The sequence below is a fragment of the Lutjanus erythropterus genome, chromosome 13 (genome assembly GCF_056507025.1).
Source record: "Lutjanus erythropterus isolate fLutEry1 chromosome 13, fLutEry1.hap2, whole genome shotgun sequence".
NCBI lineage: Eukaryota > Metazoa > Chordata > Actinopteri > Lutjaniformes > Lutjanidae > Lutjanus > Lutjanus erythropterus.
This window is the reverse complement of record NC_139329.1, coordinates 21,945,553-21,970,955: the sequence shown is the minus strand read 5'-3', so window position 1 is coordinate 21,970,955 and position 25,403 is coordinate 21,945,553. Positions and strand designations below refer to the sequence as shown.

General features: G+C 39.1%; 1 protein-coding gene across 1 annotated transcript in view; it reads right to left on the bottom strand.

Annotated features, from left to right (window-relative positions):
* Positions 1-3,754: 3,754 nt before the first annotated feature.
* Positions 3,755-25,403, bottom strand: part of LOC146316518 (copine-8-like) — a 78,829-nt gene continuing 57,180 nt past the window's right edge. The window contains exons 11-20 of the mRNA XM_084734232.1: positions 24,607-24,682; positions 21,951-22,007; positions 20,910-20,971; positions 20,585-20,631; positions 18,782-18,963; positions 13,008-13,135; positions 9,062-9,164; positions 7,020-7,077; positions 6,190-6,263; positions 3,755-5,261 (exon numbers count right to left, since the gene is read on the bottom strand). Of these exons, the coding sequence (XP_084590358.1) occupies positions 5,049-5,261; positions 6,190-6,263; positions 7,020-7,077; positions 9,062-9,164; positions 13,008-13,135; positions 18,782-18,963; positions 20,585-20,631; positions 20,910-20,971; positions 21,951-22,007; positions 24,607-24,682 (1,000 nt within the window). The 3' untranslated portion in view covers positions 3,755-5,048. The remainder of the gene's footprint in view (positions 5,262-6,189; positions 6,264-7,019; positions 7,078-9,061; positions 9,165-13,007; positions 13,136-18,781; positions 18,964-20,584; positions 20,632-20,909; positions 20,972-21,950; positions 22,008-24,606; positions 24,683-25,403) is intronic.

The window sequence follows — 25,403 nt, the reverse complement described above, 5'->3', positions numbered from 1 at the left end:
AGATGAAGTTGACATCTTGTCGTGATAAATAAATGAAAAGGCCCTGCCTTGTGTTTCAGGAGGAGAATCACAGAGTCCCGGCAGTTCGCTGCGAGTCAACTCTCCAGAAAACACACATACAGTATATACACAATATTTATATACACTGACATATAAAAAGACTGTTTCTGCCTGATCTGGTCTGATCTGGTTCAGTCTGGTGTTGCTTCAGTCCAATACCAGACTTGAGACCAGTGCTACATTGTGCAATTCGACATCCCCGTTGTTGTACGGGGTCCTCGTGATGAAACAACGATACAGAAGAGTACAAAATCTATCAGACCACTTGTCCCCACACTGAGGGACCCTATTCAGTCAAACTGAATAACCAGTTTTGTTTGAATGAGTCTGAGACGCTACACGTGTATATGCCATATGTCGAATTTGGCAGAAAAATGTTGCTACGGAGTGTCCTTGATCAGCAGGTCTACTTTTAAACATCTTGCACACATGAAATATACATTATTGTCTAACCATTCGCTTATAAAAAAATACAGGCCTGTCGTTCATGATTTAAATATGAATAACTTATGTATAAACATGAATAAGGCCTGTTAGTCATGATTTAAATATGATTACAGGCCTCAGTATAAAATGTAATACTTATATCAGCAGTAAAGAAGCAGCATTACACATACAGTATATTGACCAATACACAAAAAAGGCTAAAATTTGTACAGTGTATAAATGTCTAAGAAAATGTTTTACAAGCAGTTTATAAGTAGACGTTCGTCAGCCAAGAAGTATATGATGATTTTGAGGCGTGAGTTTAGAAAAATGTTGTAAACCTTCTCTTATATTGATTCCTTGACTGAATAGGGCCCTAAGAAGTACTGATAGGATCTACAGTTTGTGGTACACAGATACAGAGTAAAATGTATAAACGCCGTTCTTCACACATTTACATGAGTTAAAAGGGGCCTCTGGATGTGGTGGCTAAGTTTGTGCTTTGCTTGAAGTCACACTGTAAAGTTTTCATATACACATTGCCGGGCAAAACAGCGGGGTTGCATTTGAGTTTCACCCTAAAACTTGGCTAAAAGTGACAGTGCAATTACCTGTTCTTGGTCTGAGTAAACAAACCCCTTTTTAAAGGAGTATTCATTTAAAAAGGGGGAATATTGAATGTTTAACTGCTCACCACCTGCAGGCTCTGGAAAGTCTGTAGGCTGCTCTTTTGGAGAGGATGGCAGCTGTGGTTAGATTCACAACAGTTGCAGTGGTTACAAATAGTTTTTTTTTTTTTTTTTCACGCAGATATAAACGGCTAGCCTAGCAAACAAACCGTATTTAGCCATATTTTGGTGAAAATAGTGCTTGGGTGACAGAGAAGAACTAGATTATGTGACAGTGTAGAAGGGTTGGGAAATTGAATGAATAAATCTACTATCAGCGACTGGCTTGATTTTGACTTTTGAAGTTTTGGGGCAATTTTTGTCATTTTATTTTGCTAACTTAATTAGCCTCTGAGGAACAAGTGAGAGCAGCTGCTCACTGACGTTCAGTGGCACAGTACACACTCACTGAGCTGAAGAACGAGCAGACGCTGGGAGAGGATGTGGAGATGAAATAATTTCAAATCTAACATCTTTAATTCAGGATTCATTTCGTCTAAACCAGAGTTGATGATTGTAAAAACAGTTGAAAGACTAACCAAGACAGTTCTGGTAAGTTTTAACATCACTTTGTTTTTCTCAAGTTTGAAAAACATGTTTTACAATTAGTTAACAAGGAAATTAAGCTTATTGTAACTTAGTAAAAGGAGAAACTTGGATTTAGAGGGTGTACAGTTATAATTTACTTTTTAATAGGAAAAAGTGGTGTAAGAACATTCCTTTCTTGACATTATAGAGTTTATTTTGTTTTTCATTGACTGAAGCAATCGCATATAACAGAGCAAACTCGCTGTTTGCACATATCTCCCAGCTGAAACTCCTACCAAAGACACACACACACACACACACACACACACACGGACGAATATATCAGCAATTGCCGCTTGTTGAATCGTTGAGAAATTTTTTACATATCTCGCACCTCTACGGGATAGATTTGAAAAGGATTTTGTTAACACTTTTATACTTTTTTTTCACCATGAAACTGGGACTACATTGGCATTTTGTTCTCACTTCATTTTTCACTTTACCACTGAAAAACCCGGGACTGTGTGGGTTTGACTGACAGTGCTGGCCAGATGAACAACCAGAAAACTCTCGCCAGCGATTCAAAATGCTGCTATACAAAACAAAAACATACAGAAATCTCACAGAGTAAAATAACTAAACAATACCGTTCGATTTTAAAAATAATGTTGTGTTCTTCTAGGACCTCGTTACTCATAGTAAGAGGCTGATTGAGAAAACAGATTGTCTAGGCTTTTGTTAGACAATCGTCAAAGAAATATGTTGACGCTCGACTTAAAAACAACCTGAACAGCTGTGTCACCTTCATCTACATATGTTGCCAATTAGTTTTTTTTTATAACACATCCTCATACATAAGTGACAGAATAAATCTATTGCCAGTGACATAAATGATCGGTGGAGAGTATTGGCAGTGAGCTAATGGTAAAGCTTTAAGGTAGAATAAGTAGGATACGGCAGTCGCTGTTTGTAAACAGATTGTGGACACATTATCATTTCTCATCATTTCTGGTGGGTTGTGGATTGAGAGGGACTATTTTGTGTGAGCCTATCCTTTTTTTTTTTGAGAAAATCCTGCATAGCTTGCCTTTAAACACATGGTTAATGTTGTAAAACAGTTCAATGGCTTAGACATTAAAACTACTTATTTAGGGATAGGAAAATATCACGTTTTGAGTTAAATTAAGTACGTTATGTGACATGTGACAGAAGTCACGTGTATAATTAAAATTAAGTAACTTAACACTTTAAATAAGTCAGTCTTGACTTAAAGTTTTAAACAGGACATGAAACTGCAGTCTCCATGGTCAGGAGTTTGTTTGAGACATCCGTCCACATGAGGACTTTCTCACTCACACTGCTCCTGTCATAATTACGTGGCAGGGTACAACAATAATTTTCTTTTTTCTTTTTCAGTCTGGAAGTAGCATATTCTTTAAGGATTAATCGATTATCAAAATAGTTTAATAGTTTAATTCCTTTTTAACACTTGCCCAAAAGCCCGACATGGCATTTTACTTGCCCTGGGCAAGCAGGCAGTCCTTATTGTTGGGCCCTGCTATGGCCTGCAAAGAGTTTGCCGCCTAATAATAAACATAAATATGTGTTGTATTAAGCTGCTGCACAGACAACCAAGACATTTTAGTGATTAGGACAGCCTGCATGTTCTTGTATTTCTGTCACAATTACTTTAGGCTGTGCCACAGGAAAACAGCATCCCCACTCTTGATCCCAGTTTGATGGGCTGGATATTTTTCCATCTTGGGAAAAGGCTGTTAAAATGCACAACACCTACAGACCTATTTGAACTGCATCAAAAAGGTGGTGAAAGATACGAACCATTGCAATCCATTAAAGCTGTTGTGAATCAAAGCTGAGAGCAGAACTACAAAATATTTAGAGCCATTTCAAGCCTTCAGGAGGTGACTGTTTACTGAAAATGATGTTTCTGATGACTGTTCCCTTAATTCCTAATAATTAGCTACATGCTGTTCGGCCTAAGGGGTTACTGATTATTACTGTGCTGTTGGACAGCAGACACTATGTTGATCTGTATGGGTAGTTGCTAAAAGAAAAGCATCTGTGCATTTTGGTCTTCTGGTTCACTGTTCTCTGTGCACATATTCACAGTGTGTTGCAAACACAAACGTGTGAGTCACCTGATCTGATAGCTACCAAAGTGCTGTAATTCTCAAACTACAGTTTGGCAAATATATTATGAATACTTAGTGAGAAAGGTAACAAGTCTACAGACTTACCAAAAATCACTGACACGCCAACACTTTGTTACTTAAACAACTTTTTTTGGCAAAGACAAAGTGAGAGGTAGAGAGACGTAAAATAAAACAAAAAAAAAATGCTTCTGAAGTACAATGCTATTAAAATAATGAAACATAACACACAGTCAGGTTCGGTAGTGAGATGTGTGTTTTTGACTTCTGGGCTTGGAGATCCACATTTCCAGAACCCACGGTGGACACGGTGCCTGTGAATGTTTTCTGACAAAAGAGTAAGGCTGGTTCAAGTCCCTGCTGCATTTCATTTGAGCTGACTCCCAGGGAGCACAGCTTCCTTTTGAGTCAAGGCAGGTGGACGGAGCAGAAGGTGGAGGAGCGCGGGAAGATTTTAGGAAAGTGATGGGTTTGCTCTTAATGGAACATGGCAGTAGTGGTGGTTGTAGCGGTGGTGGTAGTAGTGAGGCGGTGGTGAGGGGGTTTGTGTGGGAGGGACAAAGCCCTGAGTGCAAGACAACAGTGCATGCTTCTTTTAAACTAGCACATGCTCCATTTATTACAAAAAGAACACACTCTGTAATGACTGTGGCGCCAGGGCCGAAATGTTTTTGTACAAAGTCACAACCTCCAGTTTCTGCAGCCGAAAAATAGGGATCTGAAAGGTTTTCACATTGATCGGTAGAAATTTCCTCCTGAAAAAAGTTCTCCGCTCCAGTCCTCAATTTTGTAAACATTTATATATCGAGAAAGATGATTTTGTGAAAGACAGAGGAAGTGGAAATAGAAACAGATGAACAGTGTTTGAAAAAAGGGCCTCCTTAGTTTGGACCCAGTTTGTGTCCTGTTCATTCATCCTGGTGAAGGCAGGTTATCTCGGACACCCACCACGACACTTCAAAACCACCACCTTCGTCCACCAAGAGACAAGTTGAAGCGTCCCACTCGGAGTTTATCCGCATCACGTTCATGGCTCAGGGCCAAACGTTCTTGAAAGTGCAACATGAGAGAGCGGGCGGCGTTCGCCGTGTGCTCACAAGCTTCCAGTGAAGAGTCGGAAGAAGAAGAAGCAGAGAGAGGAGAATAAAGACCAGCAGAGTCAGCTGGCCAGCGTTGGAGTGAGAGACCTCGGCCTTTAGATTCGGCTTACCCGTCTGGTGAGTAGGGGGTGGATGGCCGGTGGTGGGCAGGGGGTGTAAGGTGGTGGCAAGGGGCCCGGTTTGATCCCTCGGGTTCTCATGTAGGACAGGAACTGGTCTGGGATTTCGGCGAGCACTTCCTTAGCCAGGCGAGCCATGCTGAGGATGTGGTTTCCCCGCCGATCAATGTAGTCTCTGAAAGGAACAAACTGTGGAGGAAACAAGGAGTGGTGTCAAAATTAGTACTGGACTGAGATGGTTGAGAATCAAATACAGTTGAGGTGATTTTTATTTAGTCATCATCTTATTAAAAATTTTGTTGACAAAAACTATGACTACATTTATTAGTCAACTAAATTAACGCTGACCCAGACATACCATTTGAACCACTCTACCGCACGTTAGTTGATTTTTGGCCATGTAAAAAGACCGGCCTTTTTTCTCTGTCCTCCAGTCACAATTGAGTGAGCTTTTTACCTGGTGAAACCTCTGCACTCGCTAACATCTTAGCTATCAGCTAACCAATATTTAATGTAGATTAGCTGTTTTGCTAACATCCAGTAATTTAAGATGTGACTGATTGCAGAGAAAAGTAAACATCGAGAAGATGGAGATGAAACAAGGAGAGAAGAGAAAAGGAAACAGGAACAGGAGAGGAAACAAGGAAAGGAAAAATAAAGTAGAAGAGTGAAAGAAAGAAGAGGACTAAAAGAATAAGGAAAGGTGAAGGGAGGAGAGGAGAGGAGACAAGGTGAGCAGAGACAAGGAAAGAGACGGAAACAAGGAGAAACAAGAAAATAACAGAAAACAAGGAGAAGAGTCAGGAGAAAGGAGGACAAGAATAAGGACAGGAAGGAAAGAGGATATAAACTGAGAGGAAAGGAGAGATGTGAAATAAAACAACAGGTAAGAAGAAAGCGAAAAAGAATCACAGAATGAAAAGGACACAGAGGAAACCGTGAATACAGTTTAGAGGAGCGAGACAGTGAGAAGGGGACAGAAAAATGGCAGACTGAGAACAAGAGCACAGCAGAGGGTCAAGCACCATGACCTTTTTCCATTAATCATAAATCCCACATTCCTCTGAGGACATTCTGCTGAGCGAACAGTCTCACAGCCAGTCAGCCATGTCCGTACCTGAACAATGTCCCTCTCCGCATATCGTCCTTGGGAGGAGATCCTCTCCTCATCCCCGTCCAGCTCGATCATTTCTGAGGAGGGAAGCACATCAGTCACACCCTGTCAGGAGACTCGAACCGCCGTGTCAGAGCTACGCCAAGCAAACATGACTCGCAGTTTATGTGTTTTAATCTGCCGAAGCCATTAGCGTGCCAATGGGTTACATTTCCTGGGAGTGTTGGTAATGTCAAACGTGGCATGACTACACAGGATTTGCATCGCTGGGCGTGAAGCCATCAGGCAGTAAGTTGTACACAACTGTGCACACTGGGGGAAAACATGTTAGAATATATGTGAGCACAAGCCAGTGATGTGTACCGCGGGGACATCATGGAATTGTGCAATTCATGAGCGTGATAAATCTTTGCATCCCGTTGACTTTGCAGGCTAATTGCTCATTGTGAGTGAGCTTGCTTCTACAGAGGACTGCTCCACGAAGTATAAACATGACAGCACAAGAGAGAGGTAAGAACGGTGGCCATCTCACACTTAAAAAAAAGGGGGGAAAAAAAGCAGCACCTCTGGTTCAGCAAATGAGAATTTTCACATGCACTTAACCTTGGATTCAGAAGGAGGAGGAGAAGGGGGAATTAAGGGGACCAAGAACGGAGGAGAGAAGAAAAGAAGAGCTGCACGAGGAAGGTCTGAACCATGTGGGAGGCGAGATAGGAAGAAGAATGAAGGCGAAGGATTACCGCATGCAAATAAACACACACTCTAACCTACACATACACACAAAAGCATGCACACACACACACACACATGCACGAGATCTTCACCCTGCTTACCATCAAATTCCGCTGGTCCAACCCCAACTATTATAATTGACATGGGCAAAGATGCGGCCTATAAAGGGGGGAAGGAGACAGAATAGGCGCATCAAAGGTGGGGAAGAAGCAACGTTCGTTCTTTTCACCACATTGCTATCTTAAACGCCGCAGGCTGTCAGTAAAATACCCCTAAGAATTACTAACTGTAAGCTAACAGCCCATAGACAGGAAGCTCAATAGCAAAATTCAATACCATTGTTAAGACAGACCGGGTTCATCCAATCCCATCTGCCCTCTGCAGCCGGTTCTGGAGTTTTCTAATTTCATGCACCTACAACTTTGTCTAAATCTCCCAAAGCTTGACAGCTTAAAAATGAGTCCATTTACATCTTCCCATGCCCTGAGCTGCAGCTGAACTGCTGCCCTGCATCGCAATATTGTTTATTAAATCTTAGCCGAGTGGGACACGAAGTACTGTTCGGGTGATGAATGATGAATGAACGTTTTTCCATGTTTCATAACTTCCTGTGGTTATTAGACGGACGCCCAAATTGCTCGAGTTATGAGGGGCATGGATCCTCCACAGGCTAGTAAATAATTACTCGCAAATCTTACTTTACAATAACATTACATCACACAAGGGGTGTGAAAGAGGAGGAGGAGAGGCTGTGTGGTACAGAGCGGAGAGCACAGGCAACGGAAGATCTAAATATATGAGAAATCATTACACACATCAACTCTGATTAGAAAGCAGCGTTATTAGAGCTGAACGTAGCAGGATCAGGGGGTGCAGCGGGAGGTGACCTGAGGACCGCCCCCTCTTCCCTCATTACTGATGATGAGTGAATAAGAGAGGCAAAGACGGCAGCTGAGGTGCTTTTCATATTATCACTTTCTTATTGTTTATTGGTTCATTAGGATCTCCATTAGAGGCTTAATCATAGCTTAACATCCCACAGTCCTCATATGTTTTACCGTGAATTAACTGAATGAATATGAGCATACAGTACAAGGAGTGCTGATGCCCATGATAGTGTAAATGACAAGTATTAATTAATTAGCACAGTGATTAAAAGTGATTAGTGGTGGAGTTGTTATGTAAATGCCGCAGCAGCACAAAGTCTCCAGTCTTAACAATAAAGTTTGAACAATAAAACATTAAGTTAAGGATGCACCTGAATACGTGTGCACAAATAAAATGCAGTTGAAACAGATATTTCTTTTACCTGAAGTTGCTTGTTATCATTCAAGAAAAAAAATATTTCTAAAATGTGACACAATAATGTTAAGACTGCTACTTTTCACTTTTATCTGACTACACAAGCACTTACTTTTAATGTTATAATATTATAATACATTAAGAGTAGACTAGTCTATACCATTGTACCGGTCAGCAGTAGATACTCACTTAAAATAAATAATAATAATCTGTCGAGACAAACAAGTACAAAATGATAATCTGCGAATTATGGCAGATAACACTGGTTACAAGGGGTGGTAATACTTAACATACTTGAATAGAGGTTTTATAATTTTTTCCTGTTCATTATTGCAGTTTTGAAAATTAAACGTTCTTAAAATACCTCTATCCTATGTGATCTATGTCAGAGTAATAAGAGAACAGTAACAGCTGCCATGTAGTTTCCACACCAGATACTTCTCTTGTGAGGAGTATTTTTCTATTTTTACAGTAAAGAGTTTCTATTTCCAATGCAAAGCAGAATCTTTTGATTTAGAAACCTTTGTTTAGTTTCTCATTGCTTCTGGGGGGTCCATAAAACTTATGTTTCCTATGTTTCAGAATTATTTATATGCAACTATTAAATCAACTTGATGATTGAAAGGCACAATAATTTCATTGCCAAAGAATATTTGGTCAAAAAAAATACTACATTTGCCCAATTTAACTTGACTTCTGTCAGAAATAACCCCACTTCTAGTGTTCTATGTGACAGCAGATTCAGAGACTGATCATTTTGTTGGTGAAACAGATACGGGTACAGATAATGACATTTCTGTGCTCCTCTAACATAAAAGAGAGTTTAAATCTTGTACTGTACATTGACTATGGACTCCTTGGTCTGCGCCATGTCTGTGATGACGCCGTCAGAGATGATGAGCAGGATGAAGTACTGTGAGCCGTCTGTCACTGCCGATGCATACCTGTCATAGAGAGAGACAGGGTGTCAAAGGTGAAAAATAAAAGAGAGGCAGACAAACAGAAAAACAGCACTTCTTTTAACAACTTCTGTGACATTAAAAGTGATATTCTGTTTTTTTTTCTGCTGCAATCTATCCAAAGTTCAAGTTCAACTTTATTGTCATGTGATTTAGAAATACAATAAAGCTCTTGTGCTCTGCCTCTTTCTGCCTTAACACACAGACAGACTAAACATGCAAAGAGTTCAACATTATATTCGGAATATAAAAACAATGCAAGGTGCATATGGGTGCATCAGCTGTTCAGCAGCTGCCTGAGGAAAGAAAGTGTTACTGAGACGTGGTTTGTGATTTGACCCTGTAACATTTTTCATACATATTTATTTAAAAACGGCATTTAGACCAATTCATGGTCATAGCAAGCGCTTTTTTTTAACAAAAAGCAGGAATTTTATGACACCTGGGGAGGATCTGATGAGAAAATGCTATTGATTTCCAATATGGGAAGTGTTGTTGTGGCTTGACTCATACCAGAGATTAAAAGTCAGGATATCAGGATACCATTTTTTATTTCCATCTGTCTCACTCGAGTCCACCAACTTAATGGAAGTACAAAACAACTCGCTGGAGTCGCCCTATAGTGCATCTGTGTCTCTGACCACATTTGTTCCTGCTGCAATTACCTTATTACATAATATCCAATATTTGGCTATTACCCCTCAGTGATCACTAAACACAATCTTATTTTATTGGGGACAAATGGTCCAATTACAGAGTTAAGCATCGGTGCAAATGATGCCTGGGATCATCAACTGGATCATCAAATGTCAAAGCTCGCTATCTGGCCTGCAGAATAGCCACTGATTAAAGTATTGTGATATTATATAGTCTGGACTGAAGAATAATATTTCATTGGATAAAACATTTGTGAATTTTGGAAATGATTACATCTTTTTTTCAATAAAGTTTGACATTTGGTCTTCACACCACTCTGGAGGTTTTGGCAATGTTCGGACCACATGAGTCAGAAACAATCCTACACAGCCACCACTGGAATCCAATACTATAAATAGTGTAGCCTAAATTAGGGCAGCCTAATCTTTAACTGCAACTGTGCAGAAATACTGGGTTTAAACAGAATGAATAGACACGCAAAAAAGAAAGCTGCACAGTATTCAAATGTTGATTTAGAACTCGAATATCAATATTAAGAATGAAGCATCGCTGCAGCAAAACTTCTAATTATTCAGTACAGCCTGCCATCTATTAAATGTGTATGGTTCCTCTGGATATTTCTTCCATTTTTCCCCATTAACTGTTTTTTAGAGAGTTTTTCCTGATCTGCATCAAGGCTCTAAGGACAGAGGATGTTGTATGTTGTATAAATTGTAAAGCCCCCAATTTAACATTATACAGAATACACAAAAACACAATACATCTCTTGAAAATGTGGTGCTCTGGTGTGCATCCGTTACATTTATTTCATAAGCCGTAACAATTTATCACTGTAAATAGGCATATGCTTTAAATACACTGACTGACACACCTTTGAGTCAGGTCTATTTTTTAGCTCCAAACTAACACTTTTAGTCACTTTTTCTGTTATATAAACCAGGGTGAAATGTTTGAGGTGATATGACAGGACAATATTTTGAGAGTATAAGTTAAACAACACTCTTACGCACAAACAGTCATAAAATAAGGAATCTGACGTGACTCCGTGTCGCTTTTTTTTAGCCTCGTCTTGCTGGGTTTTAGTCAGATGCTCCACAGAAGTGAGCGCTGAACAATGCAGCTATTCTCAGGCCGAGTGGGCGGATGGCACTCGGAGACACAGACAGAGACAGAGAGAGAGATGGGATTTGAAAGCCGATGATGAAAGGTGGGAAAAGTGGTAGTTACAGTCAGTCTTGAGGACCATGAGACAAGAATCCAGTAATAGGGAACGTCAGGTGGAGGTCGGAAAATACTGTACTACAAAACAGCACATTTCTTTTCATCAGTGGGTTGGTCGTGTAAATTGGGCAAGTGCTGCTGACAGTTTCTGGTGGTATCTACTCGAAGTGCATATTATTTGTTTTAAATATTTAAAACCGTGAAAGAGCAGCTTTTTGCATGTATAATTTGTTGCTCCAATAAAAAATTTAACTGCACTCGAGGGCCCATACGTTTCTTGTTATTCAGTTGCTGGTCTTTTTAATACATGCCATGCCAGTGGCAGGTAATGCAGATTTTTGTCCACCTTTGTGTAATGGGAGCTATAAAAGGTAGGATGACTCAGGCCTGGCTGCCATAAATCAACTAATGGAAGGAGATAATTTGAAATCTTTTGCACAGATACAGTAATGCTTTGGGTTTCCTTCGAAGGACCTGTTTAGATCCTTTCACATAAGGCATTATGTAATGACTCATAGTGAGTGGGAAGCTATTAGAGGACCTCCAACAGGTGTGGAACTGTACTTTATTAACACCAGAACTACCAGGATTCTATAATTACTAAAATGGCTGTGGCAGTCATTGTGATCGCTCATAATAGACTATAGTAAATGTCATTTTTGTCAGTCATATTTACATTTGAAGCTCCTATTTAGGATTCTGAAAGAAGCTTTGAATGTCGTGAATACTTTTTGACGTCATCACCCTAAAATAAAATCCTCAAACAATATCTTCAGTTGGAATAATAGTATAAAGGAGCCAAGAGAATGCAATTAGCCTACGTGATATAATCTTTTTTATAAGTAGTGTCGCATAGATAAAAACAAAATGTGAAATTTGAGTCAGAAACAATCCTACGCAGCCACCACTGAACCTAATTCTAAATAGTATTATAGGATATGAACCTGCAACTCCATCAGACTCAGCGTCATCACAGTGGTCACATTTCATTCTGATATTCTTAAAACTTTTCTCCTTGGTTTTACCTTAAAGCTGAAGCTAAGATTTGGCTTTGCAAGAGTGTAAAAAAAACTACTAGAAAAAAGTTTCTAGGTAACAGTGACATGCAGCTTCAACAGCAGGAATGAAATTATACAGTGTTCAAAATGAGGTCAATATGACCACTACGGCCATACAAAGTAGAAATACTCAGAACTCTTTTTTGTCTTGTAATTTAAATAAAATAATGGGCCTCATGTGAGAACTTTTTTGTATTCTTATCTTAAATTTAACTTTTTCTCGTATGAACATGCTACCTCATTTCATTTAGCAAAAACTCATCACTTAAGATAACTATGTAAATGATCTGCCTGTGTGTATTTTAGTGCATGAGTCTTCTAAATTAGCATAATTGAATAATTCCTGAATAATACCACATAAGGCTATACTTTTAAAAAGAGTCCCATTGACTGCCTTGATATTTCTGGTATTTATATGATAGATAACAATTTGATAAATATTGGCATATAGTCAATATTTTTAAAGAAAACTGGGAGCTGGAGATATTTTCTACTTGTGTCCATAGGGATTTATTTACTGTGTTTGTAAAATGGTGGGAGGTGTGACTTTCACAGCCCTGTTTCTTCAACTGTGCGCAGGGATTTTCTATTTTCTTTTATTCCCTCGGTGCCATCCCCTTCACCTGTCAGACACCCCATCAGTCATCGTGCAGACTGGTCCATCCACAGAAGATATTGATTCCTCGTCAGAGCTATTAGCACATTTATTTTAATCTCCTCCCTGTGCTTCACAGATCGCTGTACAGCGGCCCACACACACGGCTGGAAAATCACCAAAGTGAATTGATCTTATAGGAATGTCTTCAGGTGCTGGCATTGTACTCTGTGACGTTTGTGTGTGCGCGTCCGCCTACATGTTCTGTGTAACCAGCTGTGATTATAGTGGACCTACCTGGCCACGTGGTTAATAACAGGGGAGAAGTGGGTGGGTCCGTAGAGACGCACAGATTTGAGACTCTGGTAATAGGCCTCCATCACGCCCTCGATACCACTGCAGTAAGGGTTCTGTGGATTACCATTCTGCACAAACACACAAAACAGTTAGAAAGCTACATTATGTAAAACTGTTGAATCAGTGTGAAATCAGTCAGTCCAGTCACAAAGTTTAGACAGTAGTGTTTCTCACTTTTAAGAGCTTGTGGTTTTGATCAGATTTGTGCTTAAAATGGATACAGATACAACAAAATTCAATACCAGATACTACTCTCTGATCAACAGTATTCTTTGGCAAAACACATTGGAAAAAATGAAGATTAGAGACAGCTGAATAGCAACTAAACATAAAGGAACGATATGTAGCAATTGCACATGCGAAAATTAGTACAGGAGTCCAAATAGTGAGTTGGAGCCATAGACTACATTAAATAGGTTGAACTGCTATTTAATGTACAGTCAGTGGTTGACGATATTCATTTCCCCCGACTCCCTCCTCCCCAGAAACAAGGAAATCTCTGCAGGCTGCAGTTAAGGTTAGGTATTTTAGGACCCTTCAAGTGGTGTCTGGGTTTATTCGAGGGTGGTCCTCACCATTATGATGAAGAGGCTATGGAATGATTTGGGATCATGTACATATTTTTTGGGACTGCCCAAAACTGTAGAAATTTCAGGAGAATATTGAAAGTGACTGCATATCTCAAGGGTATTATTCAGTCCCTCCAGGATTTCACAGGCGTTTTTGGAATTGTTGTGGGGGACTGCTATGATTGGTGGAACTCGCAGGATGCTATGATGATTGGACAACAGTCAAATTTGCAGAAAAGTTGCAGTGATTGGACAAAATTGCAAGATCATGCCGAATTCTACAGCATATGTTGAATTTGCATTACTTGTTGCCATTGCAACATCACAACTTCCTGGAGGGCCTGATTATTGTTAAATGCAAGAAATGAATGAATGAAATTTCTTTGTTGCAAAATCAACCAAGAGATCAAGACAGGTGTACATCATGGAAGAAATGACTGCAAAACAGCAAATAAAAAAGGATATTTTTATATGGAAATAGAGTATCTGGCTGAATCAAAGAACACTTTAAAGAGAATTTATTTATTTTTTTGCTTGTGTTATCTTATTGAGAAGAATGTCTTCCTCCTAAGCGTGGTAACTGAAAATGTTGGAAGAGCTTTGTTGTCAGGGAATGTCTGACTTTTGTACGTGATCAATGTATTATCTTGATACTAAATAAAATTGGTTTAAAAAATTAATGTTTAGAGAAGCGAACAAGATACCTAAGAGAAGCCATAAAGTATTTTCTTTATGATGTTGTTCTCATGGCAGCTTGTGTATAACAGGACCAGAGGGAACAAGCTGACATTGTACTGCATTTGATGAGTAGATTTGGCTGCCTGGTACCGGTACTGTAATAAAATATATTCATTTATGACAACGGAGACCAAACAGAGTATTTTTTTTGGTTCATTAATAAGTAAAGAATATCATTTGGGCTCCATTTTATAAATTGTGCAAATGAAGCTTTCAGTTTTGTGTATAATTAAGAAATTAAGATATTTCTCACACAAAGACAGGAATGCAGTTTTTAGTATCATAATGGAATTTAAATTAATGATGGCCATCATTTTTCAGCTATTTTAATGTGTATATTTTAATGAGGGGACTGTGTCTTGTATCAAATGTCTCTTTACAGCTGCTGCAACACAGTTCAAGTAATTGCACATACACAAAACATTTAGTCTGTTTTTAACCTCACTTTGTATGATTATTCCAAGCTGATGACACTGGCAGAAAGTTCTTCTTCTTGCTAAAGAAAAAATAAAAGACAGTAGTCTAATTCTGTTGTCTCTAAGTTTGATTATGCTTTTATGTCTGGAAATCTAAAAAAAAAAAAAAAGCAGACCTCATTTGATTATATATTACTTTTTCTTCTTAAGGATCATGTTGGTCCAAAGTATTTTGATTGACAGCTAGTTTATATAATGTGTGCCACTGCCATTGATTTAATGTCAGCTAGCTAAGGGCAATTAGAATAACTTGTTTACATTAGATCTGTGGTGAACCTGAGACCTATGCACTGTGCATCAAAGTTAAAATGAAATTGAACACAGTTTGTTTGATACACTCAGCGACAGCTAAAAGCTAAAAGGAATAATAAGAAAAGCACCACCCAAAAGGAGAAATTAAATATAACATATCAGAAGATTTTATACCCCTTTATGTGAAAAAGGCTAGGGTGGAATTATATTGTATTCTCAAAACAGGCATGTTTTGGCTGCAAACTGCAGACTAACAGGATTACATGCACACTCAGAGACATCAAAAATGCCCCCCCGGGCCCAAGACATCAATAATACTCCAATATTATCAAAAATTATTACCAAATACAAGAGGCACTAGAGGGCTACAAGCCCTTAAGGACATAAAATCCAATCTTACATTAAACATATTACACATATTTTAGGGAAATGTCGACAGTTTAGTTCCTCTGTTGCAGCAAGAATATCCTCAGGCAAGCTATTTCACATTTTTAACACTGCATGAGGAATCGATACCAGGAGAAGCATTCTGGTAAAATCCAGTGAGGTGTGATACAGATGGTTTACAACAGAAGTTAACAGGAAGACACGATGATCATTCCTCTTAGCATGACTTTGTTTGTCTGATATCAGACAGAATTGTCAACTTCTTACACTCTGTTTCCATCTTCAGTGACATTGACTGACATTTTAAAGTTGACACTGATGCGTAGCTATGTCAAGATACTGGTTTTAATGGGCTTTAAAAATGAAGATGAGCTAAACAAAAACAAACTATGATGTCGAGTGATATTGAAAAGATGTGCTATCTACGTGAAATAAATCTATCTTCTCTATGATGCTCTCCATTATTGTTATTGTAATTGTATTGTTATTGCTCCTCCTTGGTTCCAGGTCGCAACGTCACAGTGCTCGACAACAACTTACGTTATTTTATTAACTAACCTCAGCTGGTGAATTTTTGGTAAGCTTGAAAGCTAAAAGAGACCACCGCTGTCCTGAATTACTAATCTAAAAAATTGATTGACATGCTAAAGATAAATTTAAAATTTTAGTGATCTCAAGTTCAAGTAAATATGTAACAAAAAGAATGCGCATTTAAAGAAATGTATTGTTGTATGTAGTGTTTGACACACGATGGGAGAAGAGCACAGAAATATATTAATATTTATCATTAGTGTAATAGGTTAATAGATGTTTCATTCAGGCTTATGAGTTTAGAAATTCTAGAGAAACGTTTAAATAATGTATTACACTTTAACTAAACCTGTTTTAAGATTTTAGTTGACTAAAATGTAGTTTTATGACTAAAATATGACTAAAACTAAATTTTAGTCAAAAGAAAATGCTGAGTGATGTCAATCATTTCGGAGGATTGAACACATTCAAAGGTTTGGACCCAGCCTAAGCTGCATCACTTTCTCCTAGAAAGGTGTCTTTCCTTTAAAAGTTATCCTCCCAGAATGAAGCATATGGATGTTTTCTTTAACAATCATCTCTACAGCTCCCACATCCTTTGAAAAATATTCAATTTGATATCTGGTTGACTGGATTTTAAGATATCTAAAACTCACAAAGAAGAAAACAATACATTATTTGAGCTACCCATATGTTTTGGGCTCTCTAATTATCTCAGTATGAAACCATCTTGACTAACTCTGCTTGGTTGCCCATGAGAGTATGAACAGTACACATGAGACTCCTTTGCTTTGTAAATGGAGCTTGCATAATTACATTGAAATCAGTGGTGGCTTTCTCCCACTGCGGCTAAACAGCTGCAGCCTTTCTCTTTAAGAGCTGACTGAGTTAAATCCTTAATGGTTAGATTAATGCATATGTGCCTTGTCTCAAGGTTTGGTGCCTCGGGGAGGCTGTTACCCAACGCTGAGCAGCTGTAATGGCCGTAAATGCCTCTGGAGCAACATCTGGAAGTGACAGTTGACCAGAGTGAGGATTATAGGTGGCTGAGGAGTGGTCAGGACGTTGAGAGTCCCAGAGCGCTTGACACTTGCAGGGTGGTATAGATGGATGGATGAACAGATGGGTAGAGGATGGAAAGTTAAAAAGATGCATGGTTGAATGCTGCAGTTGAATACAGAACAATAATAATCCAGGTTATATATCCTTGTGTCAGCATGATTTCCATCCACTTTGACGTACTTTTTTTTTCATAAAGTAATTAAACTATCTTTGTCACCTACTCTAGGACTTAGACTGGGAGTATATATGGGGAAAAAATAAATTTGGCTTGTTTACAGGCAACGAAGCAGCTCATTTGGCATCCGTCACCACATCATGCGCAGGCTGAATGCGTTTGTGTTTTCTCACAGCAGCGTTCACAACCCACAAATACACTGTTGCCTGTAATTGGTCATCTGTGTATGAAAGCGTCTGCCTGCATGCTGTTTGTTTTCAGTTCACTTTTACTGAGTTTTTTTGTTTCCAAAGTTCTATTATAACTTTATGTTTGTGTCTTGCTTCGGGAAACGTGCAAGTTGCCTTCGCTCTCACTGTGACAGACAAGCTCCTCCGGCTGGCACGGAGGCCATTAATAAGATTTATTCTCAGTGCCATGTTCGACAGCAGTTTGAGAACAAGCCAAATTGGCAATACTTCCAGTCCTAATCTTAATGTTATTCAAAATTAGCACTGAGTCAAGTCCGTTTTATTTATACAGCACCAAATCATAACAGAATTCATCTCAGGGCACCTTTTTAATAGAGCAAGTCTAGATCGCACTCTTTATAATATTATTTACAGACATCTAACAATTCTCGCCATGAGCAAGCACTTGGCGACAGTGGCAGAGAAAAACTCCCTGAGGAGAAACCCGAGCAGACCTAGGGTGTGGGTGGGCAAAGAAAAATCTTTATTTCCAAAGATCTATGTATATCATAACAACTATTGGATTGTCATAACATTTTATACAGACATTTATGTTTCTCAGAGAATAAATCCAAATACCTCCTCATGATTTTTCATCTTTTGCCATCTAACTTCTAGTCCACTCCCTTGGTTTATGACCAAATACCTGCAAAATCACTGACACTGCCAACCCATGTACTTTGTTTTCATTGCTAACTCACAGCCTCACAGAGCTGAGTCTTTCAGCATTGTTAGCACTCGAGCCAGAGAGCCACCTCCAGAGTTGGAGGCCACATTGAAAGTAAATGGCAACCTCTGGGGCTGAAAATGAAGCTAAGTGCCAAAAACTGCAGTTCTTCAAACAGCCACATGAGGCTGGCTCCTAAAGCGAATCAATCCCCATATTAAAATGCTAAACTTTATAGCAGAAATAAACATGTTTACAGTTACAAAAAAAAACGGTTTTGGTCTCTGTAGCTAATTTCCCCGTTCATGAAAACTACAGAGGGGATTTTTATATAGCTCAGCTGTTTAAATTATATTAAGGCTTGAAACTATGCATAATTAAGGAAGTGCCCACTTGGAGTGGCAGGTTGTTACTGTCACAGGTGGCTTCACTCAGCCTGCCTCAGCTCTATCTTTTATGTAGGTTTATGTATTAATATTCATGCATAAATAAATTGAAATGCTCGTACACTAAGTACCGTGATGGATAAATGGAAGGAAAAATGATTGGAGGATCAGTGTACGTTTAGAGACAGATGGATTGCTGGATGTTTGGATGAATAACGGGAGAAGGAAGACATCTCCTCACCAGGGCGAACTCGTGCGAGACTCGTCCATCTGGTGGAAGCTTGGCACCGAAGCCCAGCGCAGGAAACATCTTGTCGCTGTCGTAATCCTGGATGATCTCTCCGACAGCCCGCAGTGCCATGGCGTAGTCATTCAGCTGGTATGGGCTCATGTAATGGAGCGAGGTGGGCTGGGACGGGTTGCCTGGGACCCGAATGGTTCAACACAGTAAAACACACATCAGCATCAAACTGTAATTATGGTTGCTCCCCCTGGGCTGTGAGTCATATTAAAATAAAAAAGGAGGGGAGTGGGTGGAAGGGGGTTAAAACGCAGACTGGAGTTTTAGCTACACAAACATTTCTCCAAGGCACAGCTGCACGGGAGGCAGAAATAATCTCACTGGTTGCCTGAGACCTCAGCGGGTAGCATGAGGAACCACAATATTACAGCATCATGAAGTAACATGAAGCCTCATTTGCAATTTAGCTACTATACTGATAAAATGATAAGATGCAGTGATCTGCTGACCATCCAGGATGTCATAAATTATAGAAATCAGTATAAATGTGTGTACACAGGAATAATGTCTGAATAAAACATCTGGATTTGCAAAAAAAACTCCTCTTTCCTGTCCAAAAAAGAAGATGCTCATAATAAAAAAAATAAAAACGAGGTATGCTAAAAATGGTAAAACAAAAAGTCCTCCCTCATCTGTCTTGTCTTTATCTTTGGCACCAACAGAGAAATGAGAACGGATAAAAATAAAAACATGAAAGTAAATTAAAAAACTGGTGACATATAGGAGTTGGTTCAGATTTTTTGTGGGGTTGTTTGAGGTTCTTCTCGGCACACCCCAAGTTTGGCGAAGCAGCAGAAGCAATGTGCTGCTGTGGACAAGGCCAGCAACAAATGTATTTTAGCCACCTAAAAAAAATCTATATTAATTTAAGCTTATGTTAAATTTAGAATACCTTCACAAGGCAGTACTTGTTATTGGGGCATTAGTTTTGGCCTTCTTATGTTTATTGTTTGTTTGTGTTTTAATAATGAGAAAAATGTGGAACATCACCAGCCTCGACTTGTGTTGCGTTGTTATCTTACAGTTCTTTTTCTGACACAACTTCTGTTACTAGTTTTGCAAACATGAGCAACTGGGGCTAAAACAAAAACCATAACATGATCCCAATTGAAAAGAAAAACAGAAATAATGTAATTACAAGCATAATATCACTGTTATTTCAGCTAATCTCAAAGATGGCAATGTGGGAATCTGATTTGATGTCAGTACAGAAAGCTCATTTCTCCAGTGACATCGTGATGTCTTCAAAATTGTATTACATATATATTAACTTACTGAATCAGCTCTTACAAAAATGAGAACATCACTCATATGCGACAACGTCTTCAGCGCAGAATTGCTCATTTTGTTCGTTTGTCGTTAAATTGTTGTCACTGACAAATGTAAAGCAGTTCGCCTGCCCTGTGGGGCTTCATAAACACTGAGTGCATCGCAAATGGGAAATGTGATTTAAACAACGTGGGTGTGATGACTTTCCCTCTCCACTGAGGCATAAACTGTACAAATTGTGGCTAATAAAGAACATCAAACTGAGATAGGACATTTAATTTCCAAATCCAACTTTCGGTTCTTTTGCCTTTATTGGGGTTAAGTGTCACTAGAATAAATAAATTAAAACAGACTTATAAGGAATCACTTAAGAGTTCACATCAATTAAAGATCTGAGTGATAACCACCAAAGTTTTATCAGTTCGACACACTTAAGGGATCTCGCTGATAAGAAGGAAGCTTTAAAACACTTACCATTTGATGCTGTGAAATCAATTGCCACTGTGAAATTAATCTGAGTCCTACAAGAGAAAATAAATCACGTAAGGGGTAACATGGAATCATCAATCATGCTAGATTATAACACAGCATGTTTCAAAGCATGCAGCACCGAGCAATTAAGCAGCGGGTTATCGGCAGCTGTCTGTCTTAATATTGGAGCTAAGAGATAAACAAGGCGCAGTAATCCTCTCAGCAGAGCCTAAACTGCATCACAACTGCAACTGACTCTGGATTTAATGATGAAAACGATGCTGATAATCGCTGCAGAATCACACGCTGCCATTTATTGGGAACTTACCCGCCTCTGATATAGTCCAGGAAGGAGAGCTCAGTGTCCACCAGGCAGGACAGGAGGGTGACCTGACAGTAAGACAAGTGTAGGAGTCAAACAAGAATCACCTTTTACAGTATGAAAAGAGTCACTTAAGATTAAACTAATGGTCATAAGTTTCTAATTTTGTCATTTTGTGATGATAAAAAACAGTCCACAGGCTCATTCTTGCCAGTTCCTCTCACCGTTGAATCATTATCAAAAACTCAACTGCATTTACAATAAAAACTCATCAAAGACATGCATGTCTATGAGGATACATTTGTCCTATACAAATCTAATGATTAAGTGTAGTGCTTCAAATAAAGATTATTTTCATTATCAATTCATCTGCCAATTATTGTCTAGATTGATCGATTCAACATTTGTCATTAATTTTCTGACATTTTATAAACGTTCATCCAAGTTTCTCCAAGTGCAAGATGGTGTTTTAAACTGTTGGTCTAAACACCAAAGATATTCAGTTTTTATTTAATCATATTCAATAGAGAAAAGCGCTGATTATCAAAATGGTTGTTGATTATTTTTCTGGCGATTGACTTTATGATTAATCGACTAATCGTTGCAACTCTAATCTGTTTAGAGTCTCTGTTGCCTCTGAGTTGCAATCAAGTGAAGAGAAGACAATCCACTACAGGAGTTTCATTATATTTTGCACAAAGACCAGAAAGCAACCAGAACTACCTGGTTCTGGTTTTCTCTATGTCACTTAGTTAGAACTACATTTGACACAAGTATAAGACAAGATCACAGGTGAGTGACCAATTATCAAAAAGCAGCTTGCACACAGTGAACCTGGGATTTTTGGGGGGTCCATGGAGGTCTGGTTGAGAGTTGTGATTTTTCAGTTCCAACCTGCACTGTGGAGATGGGTGGATGTGTGGCACCAAATGTCAACTTGCCATAACAATTTACAGTAGGAGGAAGATATGCTTTAGCATCAAAGACAACAAGCGTGATTCAGTTTATATTCTAAACAAAACATGTTTGTGATGTGACGTAACTCACCGTTCCTGAGTTTTGGTACTTTTTCTTCTTCTTTCCTTTTTTCTTTGGATTTAGCACCTGTGGAGAAAACGTGAGCTTGTATCACCGTTATTGTGTCTCAGTGAGCAGTGGATGGGAGAAAGATCATGACTCATGTCTTCTTTTGGTTCAATTGATTTGGACTCTCTGCAGCAAAATTTAAAGGTAGAATTTAAAGGTAGAATCAGTGGGTTTTGTCCGAGATGTGTGTAAATGCACCAGAGAGATAGTTGATAGCTGAGTCTCACTTTCAGGAAGTCAAACATCAATGTTTTGGGTTGGCAAAGCGTCCTGAGAACAGCAAAAATAATAAGAAGTACAAGCAGAGGGCAGGGTTTCTGCAAATACAGCCACCACTACACACTGTGGGTCAATAAGTGATGACTGAAAGGGATTATGTATCTGATTCTATACATTTAGGAAAATGTTGCATATTAAGCCTTTAAAATAAATGCTTTTTAAATAAAGTAATTAGTTTCCCTTTTCACTTATTATCACTAGAGACTACTTCCAACAATTAGAAGGACGACATGGAGCTGACGGGTTGACATCACATGTTTCGTCATCTCTCCTGCCTCTACGTGATTCACGTTGTGTTTCATAAGCACCTTTGCTGTCTCTTGACCTTCAGGGATTTACGGTTTGCTCACATGCAGCTGGTGTAGAAGTTAACGGACTGGTCAGTGAGCTGCACTGAGCTTTTGAAGAAGAGGCAGAAGCATCTACTGTACATTATTACGCATTTCAACTAGGGCATAGCATCCTAGTGATCACTAGAGTCACTGTATAAATACTGTATAAATACTGTATAAATACTGACATAATGTGTTATGACACAAATTAATCAATTTCTATGTTTGCTCTCCAAATCAATGAAAAACTGCTGAATAAATATGAGGTGGTGATTCATTCCCAATAGTAAGAAACAGCACTTGAACTGGATAAATCCAGCTGACCTTGAGGATGTTTCTGGAGAATATTGGCTGTGCTCCGGCTCTAAATAAACGTGTAGGAGTATGTTTGTGTCTGCATTTTAAATGACAGGATCAAGGTGATGTACTGTAAATCAACATGGAATTTTTTACAAGCGATGGATCAGATGTATGCACTTACATATGGCAGCTTTTGTGCTACACTTGTGCAGAATTTGACAGGAATGGAATATAATATCCATAAGCAATGTTTAATTAGTGTATAATCACATGAAAATAAGAACTGTTGTGTTTTCATTACCTTAGAAAGAGCAGCTTATATCTACAGAGGGCACAGTTCCTCTTTCACGTGGTGTTTCCATAATGATCACCCTGTTCCCACAGTAATCCAGAATAGACAGCTCTAGAGAGGGCCTTTTTTTGCAAGTCTCATGGCCATCATAGGCTTTCCTACATGCTCGGAAGGGGAGGGTGCAGCGAGCAGTATTCATTTAGTTGCAATCTACAACCTAACTGCTAGATGCCGCTAAAAAGGGTAAAATATCAGCATTCAGATGCAGCAACTTTGCTGTTACAGTAACACAATTTGAGCCTCTATAGCTATCAAAAGGGAAGGTTCAATGGTTCAATAAAGAGGATATTTTCCCTCCCATTCGGCCTTTATTCTTCTATTAGTGGATTTCTTCTTCTTCTTCTTCTTCTTCTTGCTCCACCAACTGATATTCATGCAAGCCAAAGTCTTCCTCTGTCGCTACCCTCAATAAATGCTGTTATTCACTTTGACTGCTGTTAGTAACATTAGCACTGTAGCCTGGGTCTATAGCTCAGCTCTAAGCTCTCAGCTGTGACTTGGTTGCTGGAGCTGATCGTGGGCATTCTACAAAATGCAAGTGATTCCACCAGAGGGGCTGCAGTGTGTTTAAGAAGCGGCTCGAAGCTCTGCTCCACTTCAAATACAGGCTATCTTCTATTTTCAATAAGAGCCATGTCAAGCTGCCCATAGCAGATTGAGCCAGACATGAAGTCAGACAGAAATGGCATAGAGCATCTGATCACTTTTCAAAATAAAACATTCCGTGCAGACTCAAAATCAAAAAAACAAGACAGAAAAAACAAATTTGGTTAACTATGTAACCTACTTTCCCTTTGTAGAAGCACAAAAACCGAAGAAAAATGACCAAATCTACAAAATCTGAGCAAGTCAACAAAATCGAGCCAGCAAAATGTTCTGCTTTGGAGACACTCCTGGTGGGGTATGATACCATGTGGAGGACGGAACAAAAACATGCCGTATATGCAAAGTCATTCCACCATGCCAGGTGGAATCAAGGCATAAATGCTGTGCAAAGAGAAAAGTTTTTATGCGATACATTTGTGACAGACAACACGAGGGAAAAGCAGATTGCATTTTCAGTTTGGCTGACTGTCTGCACTGTGTCTCCTCTAAAATGTAACTTTTTTCACCTCATGCTCTGTGTCAAAAATGCACCCACATCACAGAGCTCCCCTGCTTGCACCAATTTTAAGTTTTTCTGAGGACAATTTTGGAAAGTGAGGATATTTTGTCTCGTTCTCACTTCTTCAAAGGGCTGCCTGAGGGTGAAGATTTGGTTTTAGGGCTATGATTTGAATTAGAGTCGGGTTACGGTGAGGGTAAGGCCTCAAGGATACAGTACAAGTGTGCATGTGTGTGTGAAGAATATCACCTCATAGATGTGGAACTGTGACTGGCTTCTGGACATTTCTCGGTAGCTGGTGCTGAACTCTCCGATAAAGTCATGGCTGTAAGAAACGAACACACACAGTCACATTTCTTCCAACTGAAAAACCTGCTGTAGTGAAGCACTGTCAGAAAAAAATGCAAAGAATCTGCAATAACAGTAAAAACGCCGTCTTGAGAAGTACAGATTTGATTCATTTTTTTGTAGTTCACATTCACTGTAACGTCTTCCTCAAAGTACAGGAGAGATGAGGAGTATCATTAACAAGCTCCTTGGTAGCCGGAGGCATAGGCATAGCAGCCTATTTCATAATTTCATGGAGATAATCAGAGCAGTTGAAATCAGGGTCAGAAATGCAGGAGACCAGGGCAAAATGCCCTTGAAATGTCAAAAAACGGCCTGCGAAATCACCAATGAAGAAGCAAACTGTGCCTCTGAATACTGGGAAGTCACTTGCTTCAAAAGATAAACACTATCTTTATCCCCCGACTGAGTCTATGAAGTTATCTGTCAAGAGACCGTTCAAGCAGTATTAATAATTAATGTATATTTAAAGCAGCAGGGAGTGTTGTCAAATGTAGGGCTCGATGGTGATATTTTTCTACAGTATTTACTCTGACAGTGAAAAACAAGAGGGTGTTTAAGGACAAACATTTCCGTCACTCTAATCCCGATTGCCCTTCCCCACTTTGCACTCTTATATTCATTTTTAGTAGCATAAAATGTCAGTGTCATCAGGTGAAAATGGCATCTTTCTATTTAGACTGTCATGTAGGATTCAA